At 43.4% G+C, this 12,333-nt stretch overlaps 2 protein-coding genes across 2 annotated transcripts in view; one reads left to right on the top strand and one right to left on the bottom strand.

Annotated features, from left to right (window-relative positions):
- Positions 1–6,590, bottom strand: part of Znf654 (zinc finger protein 654) — a 51,636-nt gene extending 45,046 nt beyond the window's left edge. The window contains exon 1 of the mRNA XM_059276802.1: positions 5,993–6,590. Coding sequence (XP_059132785.1) covers positions 5,993–6,433 — 441 coding nt within the window. The 5' untranslated portion in view covers positions 6,434–6,590. The remainder of the gene's footprint in view (positions 1–5,992) is intronic.
- A 51-nt stretch (positions 6,591–6,641) lies between these two features.
- On the top strand, positions 6,642–11,078 carry Cggbp1 (CGG triplet repeat binding protein 1). Its single transcript, XM_059277216.1, has 3 exons — positions 6,642–6,801; positions 7,373–7,583; positions 10,492–11,078. Exon 3 carries the CDS (start codon positions 10,512–10,514, stop codon positions 11,013–11,015), a length of 504 nt encoding a protein of 167 aa, XP_059133199.1. The 5' UTR covers positions 6,642–6,801; positions 7,373–7,583; positions 10,492–10,511; the 3' UTR covers positions 11,016–11,078.
- The last annotated feature ends 1,255 nt before the right edge of the window (positions 11,079–12,333 follow it).

Raw genomic sequence — 12,333 nt, 5'->3', positions numbered from 1 at the left:
TGCCTCCCAAGTGCTGAATTTAAAGGTGGGAACCACCACGCTCAACCTTGTATTTATTTTTATTTATATATATTTATTATCTTTACTGAGCTAATTTTCAACAATTATTTAGATGTGGCAGAATAAACACACATTTACTTCTGTTCTCATTTGAAAACTCAACTAAAATAAGAGTTAAAATGCTTTTGTTTTAAAAGACCTAAACACACAAAGATGTCAAAACGTAGGACTACATTTTAGGAGCTAGAAAGTAGCTGGATGAAGCTGTTCTTAGCTTGAGACCTGGGAAGATAAAATATAAATCATCAGTGGAGGAAGTTCAGGAACAATCCTGGGGGGAGGTGGGAGAGGGGGTGTTGGGATTACAGGAATGTGAGGAACTTCATACTTGTAAAAGTGGAAGTAAAAAGAGTAAAAAAAAAAAATCACAAAAATGGGATAAAAATTTCCCCCAGGTCTCCTTCCCAAAAATGGAATCTAACCCTTAGTTGTTTCTGTGGAGAGAACTGTAAGAAAGGGACTCAAAATAAACAGAGAGAAGGTCTCCATAAGGGACACGTGAAGAAAATGAGTGGACACAAGAGTTCATGCTGGATGTACTACTCAGTAACAGAAGGGCAAGGAGGTCCCTACTTTCTCCCTCACCTAGGCTACCTGATCACACTGAAAATTAAGGGGGGGAATCATAAGTAGGTACGTGGTGTGTGTGTGTGTATAAGTTGCAAGTGACTGTCTCTGAAAAGAAAGGGAAGAAAATTTTTTTTTTTTTAAGTTATGCTCCCCTCCTGCAAATAAGAAGTTGGCTGCCTATATAATTCAATACCCAAACTTGTTTTCTTCCTTACTTACTAAATAGAATCATAAGCACCAATTAATCATTTTTAATACGTTCTAACATTCTTTGTGGATGGGGGATGCCTAAAAAAGCTGGAAGAAGCCCGTGAAGAAGATTTAGAGCAAGATATTTTTCTTTTCTTTTTTTTTGGTTTTCCCAGACAAGGTTTCTCTGTGTAGCTTTATGCCTTTCCTGGAACTCACTCTATAGCCCAGGCTGGCCTCGAACTCACAGAGATCCACCTGGCTCTGCCTCCCAAGTGCTGGAATTAAAGGCGTGGCCCACCACTGCCCAGCAAGATACTTTTCAGTTACCCCACAGAAATACCCTGGTCTTGTCACATAAAAGTCAGCTGTGATAGCTGGAATCCCAGCACATATCTTGCTTATCGGATAAACCAGGAAGAGAAGGGTGGCTAAGAAACAGCAACTGTGCAGTCATAATGAGACTACAGACTAGATTCCTGCACTATCGAGTCAAGACATTTACATGAGCAGTAAATAGCTACAATTGTTTAAGCCACTGCAATCAGGTCTGAACATGCGGCAAAAAGGAATTCCTCATATTTAGGCCTTATATATGACTTTTTGAAATATGTACATTGATTAAAGATAAATTAAAAGGTAATGCCAATTAATAGCAAGAATTAATAATAAAAATAGTGAATTATACACCCTCAGAAATCTTTCATAAAAGTGTAAATATTGTGTAAATTTTGCACCAAGTCCAACATATCAAGGCTGTTTTCTAAGACAATTTGAATTTCTTTGAAAAGACATTAAATATTTATTTTGCAAAAAATAAAATAAAATAATGAGGCAAACCCCTTTTCTGTTAAGACCTATCTCTTTAGATGTCTTGCATAAAGCACAATTGCTGTTAAACTTACTGAAGAATTATTAGTACCTTTTGCTAAGAACAACGCAAATGGAAAACCAGCTCGTTACAAAGTCAAACTTAAAGGTAGAGCAGGCTTTCTCACCTAGGCGCCACCTGCATGTTAGACCAGGTTTCGTGTCGGGCGCTGGAGGAGGCTGGGCAGCATGTCTAGCCCCCACCCACTAGTTGCCTGTCAGGACAATCCATTCTGAGACTGCCAAATGCCCCTTGCAGGAAACAACATTCCTGAAAACCCACCAGAAAGAAAATGTAATTGCTTTGCAAATCACCGTGCCTTATTCATCAGGAGCGTCTAGCTATGACAATATTTACAAACACTAAAATTTAAAGATGGTAACATTTTAAAATATTCTCTGAAGTTCATTATGAAATAAAAGCTATCAGCTCCAAAGATAGGATTATCTCTAATGCCCCTCTTAAACTGGCAGGGGATTTTGCATCACAGAAATATTAATAGCTTCTGTCTCTTTACTCCTACCTATGTGCTAGGTAGGAACATGAGAGCTTTATGTTCATTATGTCCATTCCCTCATTTTATACGCCTGTCGTCTTCCTTAGGTGCTGTTAAGCCCACTGTAGTACAAAATAATTTTACAGTCTACTTGAACCTCTCAGATCCAGCTATGTGTCTCATTATAATCATTCTGCTACTAAAACCAAGAATGAAGTATTTTAACTTGTTTACCTGACAATATATGACCAAAGTCAAATTATTGTAGGTTTTAGGAACTGAGTGAATGTTTCCTACGCTTAACAAGTCAAGGGCGATAAAATGATGTTTCTTGAAATAAGTTTTACTACTATGGTATAATAAAGCATCCCTTTTAAACTTTTCTTTTAAACTTTAGGTGGTTTTTGTTTTCTTTTGGTTTGGTTTGGTTTGTTTGTTTGTTTTTTGAGACAGTCTGTCTACATAGTCCTGGCTGTCCTGGAACTCACTATGTAGCCCAGGCTGGCCTCTAACTCACAGAGCTCCATCTGCTTCTGCCTCCTGAGTGCAGGAATTAAAGGCGTGTGCCGCTTCACAACACCTGGCTCTTTGAAACTTTGTATCTGTGCTTCCTTGAGTCCTTTCAGGATTTTTGCCCCCTGCCGGTTACTAACTTTTCACCACTCTATCCCATCCACACCACACAATTCAAAGTATGTGTTTGATTATTTGCCTTGCAGTAGATATTGAAGTGGCATTCAAATCCTTGCTTGCCCATCCTTTGGAATCTAAGAAAAGTTAACTTGTTTAGGCTTCGAATTCTACTTTGTAACTTGATATCTGAAGGTGAAAAGTTACTAGGCTCTTAGTAAAAGTTGCCTTCCCTTCCTGCTCCTATCAAAGCAAATAAGTATGGGTTAGTACCCATGCTACTGGAGCATTACTTGCGCAGATAACTTAACATAGGCCAAGGGAGGAGGTAATTAGTGGCAATTAGTCCAGGGAGTCTTTTGTTTTACTTTCCCTTAAAAGAATTGTTCCATTCCTTTCTCCCATAACCCTAGCAGCTACTGCCAAAAAATTTTGATTCATATTTCCCTCCAAAAAGTTGATAAGTTGTGGATTTTCTTCTCAATATCACTAAGCTGTATACATAATTCATATATTTAACTTACTGTCAGGCAGTAGATAAGAGTAAATTATCTATTTTAAGAATTACTCATGATTAGGTAATTTGCTAATAAATGAAAGTTATTTATTATCACTATTAGTAAATAATAGAATCTTAATTGTTTAAAAGAATTGATCTTTAAGAATGCAGTTATATAGGCCACTGTTTTCCTTACTGGAAAATCAAAGAATAAATATACTTCTATTTTATTAAGTAATAGATAAAATGTCATTCATTAAGTGATTCTTTCATTCCATTTAAAATATGTAAAAATAACATATATAAATATAAAGATCACTTGGAAAATAAAACCAGAACAGGAATTCAAAAACAGCTCTATTAGTGATCTCCAAAATAAGTAATGAATTTTCAGAAAAAAATTGGTAATCTGAAGGTATGTCAATATAACATTCATAATTTAGTTGTATAAAAGTTCACTGCATTTTTCCTGTTCAGTTTTAGTCTTGGTTACTCATAAGTTAGAATTTCAAAGAACAGTCAACTTCATCTGTTCTTAAAACATTTTAAAGTCAACTATCAGAATCTGATTTTGTTTTGTTTATTGACTCAGGGTCTCACAATGTAGCCCAGGCAACCCTTGAACTTGTGCTCCTGGGGTCCCTCCCTCAGGTGTAGTCACAGTTTTTCATAAGCTAAATTTGCTCATTTGTTCTTAAAAAATTTACTTCAAGAAGAAATTTAAGGGTAGGTAAAAGTTCTCCAAAAAATGCTCTGGCACTCAAACTGTTCAGCAATGCAGAGTCATTGAGCAAGTAAATTAACACTACCAAGCTGCGGGTAGAACTGATGGGAGATCTAGCCTTGGTTTCAATGCCCAGTGTATACACACACACACACACACACACACACACACACACACACACACACACACAGGGGGTGGGGGTGGGGGGGGGAGAAACAGAGAGAAAGAGAAAAGTTGTTCTTTTAAAAAGTAAAAAAAGAAAGGTGCGATACCATTTGTCTCGGAATATATTTAAAATATCAAATGCATGCTAATTTGCCTGTTTGAAGTTCCTAAGTACATAGTCTACAAACATAACGGTTGCTGAATATTAAACACGTAGTTAGAAGACAAATGCTCTAAAAATCAAGACAGTGAACTTCAGTGAACATCAACTGTCAAGATGAAAACACTTTTTCAAGAAAGTCACTAAATAGAGAAAAAAAAATGTTAAAGATATACACTGTGCACACCCAGACCGTTTCGACCTTCAAACCAATTTACCTTTGACATTGGCAAAAACTTGCCAAAAGAAAATTTAAATCCAACCATTAGTAACTTATCCAAAAATATCAACTTTATCCTTTTTTTTCCCCCTTAAATGCTTGGAAGGACACAAAATGAAATGTCAACCAATTTAATGCCCACTCATTGTTCGCTTTATTTCGCACCTGTGACCTGAGTGAAATTAACGGCTAGCTGATGGAAACCATTCATGTATTTACCCAGCTAGCAACTAGCCCAATTGACAAAAAGAGGAAACTAAGGCACAGAGGTTAAGTAACTTGTACAGGTAAACAGTTAAGAAATGGTAGCGCAAGGCCGTGAACAATAAGAAACATTTTTTAAAGGTAGTATGAAAAAGTATCTTTTTTTTAAGAAGCGAGAGTTGCGAATGCAAAAAAAAAAAAGACGTGTATTACAAATGAATGCGGATGAGAATGCAGATTTTATAAACTATTCCTAAACATGTAGGTTGTCCCTATATTTGCTCACAACTCAATACAAAACTACATTCAATCCTAAAAGCAGTCCGCAGACTAAAGGAAATAATTTACTGTCACTTTTCCGACACTGAATGTAACAGACTAACCAAAAAACGTGTAACTTAAAGGATGGGGGAGGGGCGGTGTAACCAGGGCAATAGTTTCAGGAAAACGACTTTCTCTGTGTGCAGTTAATTAGGAAACTGTGTTTGTCAGAGAAGGGGGGGGGGGTCAAAAAAGGGAAAGATGACAATCACTCCACCAACGTCCCACACCCCAAACACCCCCCCACACACACACCCGGGGGAGGGGGAAAAGTAGCTAACGGTGGGTCAGTGCCAAAGCCAACTGAAGAACCGGCCCAGAGGGACCTAGTGAGGGAATGACAGGAGACCCTAGCAGAGGGGGAGGGGTGGGGATGACAGGAGGGCAGGTAGTGGGGTGATAGCATGCGTGGTGTCTCCCAAAACGAGAATGCCGGGGACGGGGGGGGGGGGGGGGAGGGTCTGAAGAGAAAGGCAGGGGAGCTCGGCAGAAGTGAGAGGAACCGGGCAGGCAACGTAGAAAGGCGGGACCCTCGGGCACGAAGGGGGTCTGCGTGAGGCAGGGACATGTCAGGACGCGGTGCTTTCCAGCTGACCGTCCTGCTCCCGGTCCCGTCCCCCCTCCCCACCCACCGCCACGACAAAACTCACTTTCTCCTCACCCCGAAGTCCGCAAGTCACCCCCCACACACAACCTGCTCCCCGTCCCCCTCGCCGAGCCGGAGAGATCCAGAGAGGGCACCGGGGCTTCCCGGGCTCCGCTCCCCGTCCGGCTGGAGGATCAGTCCCGGACACAAGCCCAGATCCCTGGGCCACAAGGGCCAGGAGCCGCGCAGAGGCCCAGGAGCCCGGTGACAAGTCGGGGCGGCCGACGGGCGCCTCACCTGACAGAAGCGTCGGCAGTAATCCCGGCTGCTGATCCCGACGCCGCCGCCACAGCCGCTCACGCCGGCGGCCCCTCTGCCGTCGCCCGCAGCTCTGAGCCCCACAGGGCCCGGGGGGGACTCCACAATGGCCACGAGCTCTTCTCCGAGGCGTTCGGCCTCTTGATCGCTCTCTTCCTCCGCCATGAGGCTCTCGCCGCCCAGCGCGTACCCAGCCCCTGCGCCGCCGCCGCTGCCGCCGCCGCCGCCGCCGCCGCTGCCTGGGTTAACCTCCTCCTCCTCCTCCTCCTCCTCCTCTAGTTCCCTCCTCCTTTCCCTCCGCCCCAGCCGGACAGGGGCCACTCGGCTGGGCTCTACTTCCGGCTCCGCCCACCCACGCCCCCAGTTTTCACTGGAGGAAGGGCGCCGCCAATCATAAGCACGCCCGCCCTCCATTCCCATTGGTTAGGCCAGCCGTCTGTCGGGCAGCCCCGCCGTCGGTTGGCCGAGGCCGCTCGGCGGTTGCTGAGGACCGCCTACGAGCTCTGCCATAGGGCGCGCCCGAGGACGGGGCGCGGCGGGGGACACGGCGGCCGCGGCGGCGGGGTTCGCTCGGGCGGCGGCGGCGGCGGCGGCGGCGGCAGCGGCGGCGGCGGCAGCGGCGGCGGCAGCGGCGGCAGCAGCAGCGGCGGCCGCAACGGGACCTCCTTCATCCCGTTGCTCTGCCTTCCCTTCCTCCTCCTCTTCTTCCCGTTCCCCGCCGAGGGCTCGTGCACTTCCCCTAACGGCGGCCCGATCCTACGGTCCCGGAGAGCTTGGGAAGACGGAAGGTGGGCTTGGCCGTTGGTGCGGGCGGCGGGCCGGGGCCTTGGGCCCCGTGAGCGGGAGCCGGGGGCGGGGCCGGCGGCCGGAGGAGGAGGAGGAGGAGGAGGGAGGAGGAGGAGACGGGCGACCTGACAGCGACGGCCTCGGGCCCCCTCCCCAGGGACAGCCACCGAGTCGGCGGCCGACTGATCGGGCCCCCGCGGGGCAGCTGGGACGCGGCCCCGGGGCCCGCAGGCGGGGTCTCGGCGCTGCGGCGCCACCTCGGCCGGCGCGGCGGGAGGAGGCTGTCTAGACGTCGGGCGGCCCGCGCCCGCCTTCCCCGCCCCCACCGGAGCCTCGGGCCTGCGGAGCGCGCGGGCCGCGGGGACACCCGCCCCGGGGCCGCACGGCGCGGTGCTGCCTTGAGGTCAGGGCCCATCCCACCCCACCTACCCCCACCCCGGATCGCGCACGGGAGGGCTGCAGCCCCCCCCGGGTCGTGTCGTGCGTGCCCTAGACGCTCGGCGGCGGGCCCCGCGGTCGACCTTTCCCGCCCCTCCACCATCTTCCCTTTCTGTTTGTTTTTGTGTTTTACAGTAAAGGCATGACTGCCCGGCGCCGCAGGGAAAATAGGGTGCAAGCCCAGAAACTCTTTCCCCACCACCACCTGTTGAAAAACTGATTCGAAGGCGTCTCCGGGTCTGAACAAACGGAAAGTTGCTAGGATTGGATGCGGCTCTCGTTTTGCACCGGAAAACCCTCACTGCTTAATATCAAGGAACAAGAAAAAAAACTGGAAATTAAGCCGGTAAACATTTCGACTTGAAAACTTCTGAGTTTAGTTTTGCTTTAGTAAATTGCTGGCTTCGCTTTTGTTAGCTAGTTCTTGCGCTTAACTTCTCTACTTCCTCATTTGTTTAAAATGTTTCTGACTTTTGAAAATACTTGTAACTGAGATCGTCACCCCTCTACAGGGTGGATATTTGCACCGGAAACATCCGGAGCAAACTTTTCAAGTTAAAAGATCAGAAAAGTTCAGACCTCACTTTAGTACAAGAATTACAGATTCATTATTTCTAAGATTGCAGTCCAAGTACTTAAATATACTTACATGGCGGGAAAAAAAAATCTAAGGGGAACCCAAAACAAGAATTCAGGATTTTTCATAACTGTCTTATAACTATTCATTATTACTAGAACAGGTTGGTTTTATAGGTATAGAATACATGTAGAAATTGCAAATATTTGCATTGATACTCACTGAGTATTTTAGGCAGAATTCATTGACATGTCTGTCTTTTCTGTCATGGAAAATCTAGCCTAACACAATATCTGACAAGACTTGTATCAAAGATGCAATGGGGCAGAAATCCACAAAAATTAAGCCTGTTAAATTCTAGACTTTCTTGTGCCTTACAGAATTTTTTTTTCTTTTCCCAAGACAGAGTTTCTTTGTCTAGTTTTGGTGCTTGTCCTGGACCTCGCTCTGTAGACCAGGCTGGCCTCCAACTCACAGAGATTCGCCTGACTCTGCCTCCTGAGTGTGCTGGGATTAAAGGCATGTGCCACCACCACCTGGCTCAGAATTTTCATAACTTGCTAAGTCCTCTAATTTGGGTCCATAGATTTTTGCTAAGATACTGAAAAAAAAATGAAAGAATATTGATGTTATCCAGCAAGTAAACTAATACAGTGGGATACTCCGTGATTTGTAATTATACTTATAAAAACTAATTCTTCGGGGGGGGGGGGGGGGGGGGGTTGATTGAACCATGAGTTCAGTCCCTGCAACCACTTGGTGGAAAGGGAGATCTAACTCCCTCCAGTTGTCCTCTGAACTCCACACATGTGCTGGTACAGAGGCTCACACACACACACATTCATACATACATATATGTAACTGTAAGAAGTAAAAAGCAGCCAAGTATGGTGGTACATACCTGTAATCCCAACTACTCAGGACACTGAGGCAGGAGGATTTCACATTGAAAACCAGGCTGGACAACAGGTTTTTTGGTTTTTAAAGTTTGTTATTTGGCTAAAGTGAGTTATTAAGCTGCTTCTAAATTATGTATTTGGATAAATGGTTACTCGGGGATTTTTGTTCATTTGGTTTTGGCTTTTTTTGTGTTTTATTTTGGTTTGGGTTTTTCTGCATTGCTGGGGTCAAACCCAGGACTTAGCTCCTGCGAGGCAATTGCTCTGCCACTGAATTGTACACCCAGCCATTCATTTACTCTTTCAAACATCAAGTTTTGATTGACTCTGTCACATATTGGTCACTATGCTAAGAGAAATAAAGATTATTCTTCAGTGGAAATGAAACCAAGTGTTAAAGAACATACTGGCTTCTCTTGATTATCTCCCGTTAAAAGAACTTAGAGAAAAACGTGTATTAAAAATAACTTGGGTTGGGAATTTAGCTCAGTGGTAGCGCAAGGCCCTGGTTCAATCCTCAGCTTAAAAAAAAAAAAAAAAAAAAAATTTCCAGGCCTGGTGTCATACACTTATAATCTCCAGCACTCAGGAGGCAAAGATGGGTCGATCTCTATGTCTACAGAGTGAGGCCCTGTCCATTTTTTTGAAAAAGTGTTTCTCTTTGTAACCTTGGCTGTCCTGGAACTCTGTATCTATAGACTAGGCTGGGCTAGAACTCAGAGATCAGCCTGCCTCTGCCTCCACAGTGCTGGGACTAAAGGTGTACACCACCACCACCACCAGGCAGTGAGACCCTTCCTTAAATAAATAAATACTTATTTTCAATTATACATAAGCCTCAACTTTTAATGTCATTGTGCATAGTTGCACGTGTTTATGTTCTTTGTTTTTCTCTTAAAACAAGTTTTGCTGTCAAGTTTGTGCACAGCTGAGTTCTCAAAATCAGTATCCCACAAGAAACACTTTACCTTGGGCTATTCATTAGTGCTATTAATACTCTGAATGGCCGGGCAGCGGTAGCACACGCCTTTAAACCCAGCACTGGGGATTCAGAGCCAAGTGGATCTCTGTGAGTTCGAGTTCAAGGCCAGCCTAGTCTACAGAGCGAAATCCAGGACAGGCACCAAAACTACACAGAGAAACCTTGTCTCGAAAAACCAAAAAAATAAAAATAAAAATAAAAAATACTCTGAATGTTTACTGTGATTGGGATTTCCTAAAAAATGGAAATATCTAGAATAATTTGAATTATTCATAAATCTAATTTATTTGTCTTAAAAGTCAAGGTATTGGGAAGTTGGCTTAGGTGTACTGCTTCCTGTACAGGTATGTGGACCTGAGTTCAGATCCCCAGCATCCATGTAAAAGCTGGTCTCAGCAGTCTGTAATCCCAGTTCTGGGTGCAGTTAGAGAAGCTATTCAAAAAAACTAAGGTGTACACATGGGCATATACCACAGACACACAGATGTCAAGGAATGGACATTTGTTGTTTGCTGCTAATTTGGTTTAGTTTTGTTTTCCTTGAGTATTTCAGATAAGATTTAAAAGATGTACAACCTGCCAAATTGAATTAAGCATTTGGGGGATATTGAAGATCATTGAATTAAGTTTGGGGTTTGCGGGGGAGGAGGAGGGATTGGTTTTCCTTTAAATCTTTACTCTTCAAAAAGAAGAGTATAGATATATACTATATATATAGTACTTATAACCCTACCTTTTATTGTTAAACACTTCTAGAATGAACTATTTTCATGATACTTACATCTTTCTCTTGTAGAAGAACCTTACTCAGTCAAAATGGAACGGTTTGTAGTAACAGCCCCACCTGCCCGAAATCGTTCTAAGACTGCTTTGTATGTGACCCCTCTGGATCGAGTCACTGAATTTGGAGGTGAGCTTCATGAAGATGGAGGAAAGCTCTTCTGCACTTCTTGCAATGTGGTTCTGAATCATGTTCGCAAGTCTGCCATCAGTGACCACCTCAAGTCAAAGACTCACACCAAGAGGAAGGCAGAATTTGAAGAGCAGAATGTGAGAAAGAAGCAGAGGCCCCTGACTGCATCTCTCCAGTGCAACAGTACTGCGCAGACAGAGAAAGTCAGTGTTATCCAGGACTTTGTGAAGATGTGCCTGGAAGCCAACATCCCCTTGGAGAAGGCTGATCATCCAGCAGTCCGAGCGTTCCTGTCTCGACATGTGAAGAACGGAGGATCCATACCTAAGTCAGACCAGCTGAGGAGAGCCTATCTGCCCGATGGATATGAGAATGAAAATCAGCTCCTCAACTCACAAGATTGTTGACAAGGCAGTTCTGACCATTGTGATCAAGATAAATAATGTGGAGTATTAAAGTTAATGTGTTGATTGTGTGGTTCATTTTTATATTTATTTCATTAAAATCATGTGATACAGAATAGTTTTGCAATGTGTATATAGTTGCAGGCAAAAGAAAAAAAAACCTCACTGCAAAACGTATTGCTAATTTTAGTCACCGATGGTATAAAGCAAAACTTAGCTGTAGAGTGTATTAGGATATCTGAAACTTGGTGGTTATCTTTAAACCTGATGGCTTTTCTCCTGAAATGTTTGTGCATGGAAGAACTGCCCTGCGCTGTAGCCGTGTTGCCATATATGATTATTTCTTGTGAGGTTACTGAATTATTTGGATTGAGAACTAGCCTAGAAAATTGAAGCTGCTGCCAGGCTGTACCCTCACAGGAACTTGAAGAAGTTTGAGTTCTTTTCAAAATAGAAGGCGGGAAATGTTCTTAGAGCTTGAGATCTCTAGGAGAAATGACTATTCAAACTGCATTTTATTTGTATGTGAAATAATTGCCTAACCTTTACTTCCTCACGGTCATCTTTGCCTTTTTAAAGACTTGTACTTTAGTAGCAGCTTCAAGTGACCAAAAGACTAAAATCTCTTAATGTCTTTGCCAAAAGCCATGGGGGATTTTGCAGTGATGAGATTTTCGTCTCGAACTATGAACACAAATTTTTGAACCATAGTTTTCATGTTAAATACCATCTTGGATTTGCAAACTTTTTATGTCTTGGTATTAAAAGACTACAGGACGTTTTTTTTTTTTTCTCATTTAAATACACTGTGGTTCAGTTTCCTTTTGACAGGGAATTAGTTCCTTTTTGGCTGACAGCAAATAAGAAAATTGCTTTCTATACATTAATTTTTCCATAAGAGTTTATTTAGGTAAATAGACTAGAAATGAGTTTTAGTTTGACTTTTACTGCTTTGCCTCTGGTGATACAGGTTTTAAAACTTGGATGCTAAACAGTTGTCTAAAAAATGAGGCAAGAATTTTATAGTAGAGATAAGCAGGATGCTGCTTAGCTGTTTGAGTCAGAAAGAATCAGTTCTGTTAAAGGTCAACCATGCTTAGGTTCTCTGAACCTGACTGTTCTTCAAGCTTATTAGAAGGAAGTTAGCTCAGATAAGTCCTCTTCATCAGATCCAAATTATATTTTTTAAAAGTTTAGTAACAGAAGACTTAGTTAGAGCTTTAATATAAAAATAAAAAATCAAATAGTTGAAAACATTGAAGTTATATTTCTACTGTAAATCAGTGGCAAGATGCCCTGTGTGACTTGGAGTTACCTTTCA

Source organism: Peromyscus eremicus, chromosome 12 (assembly GCF_949786415.1).
Source record: "Peromyscus eremicus chromosome 12, PerEre_H2_v1, whole genome shotgun sequence".
In the NCBI taxonomy this organism is placed as follows: Eukaryota; Metazoa; Chordata; class Mammalia; order Rodentia; family Cricetidae; genus Peromyscus; species Peromyscus eremicus.
The sequence above is the reverse complement of the archived record's forward strand: the minus strand, read 5'-3'. Positions and strand labels throughout refer to the sequence as shown.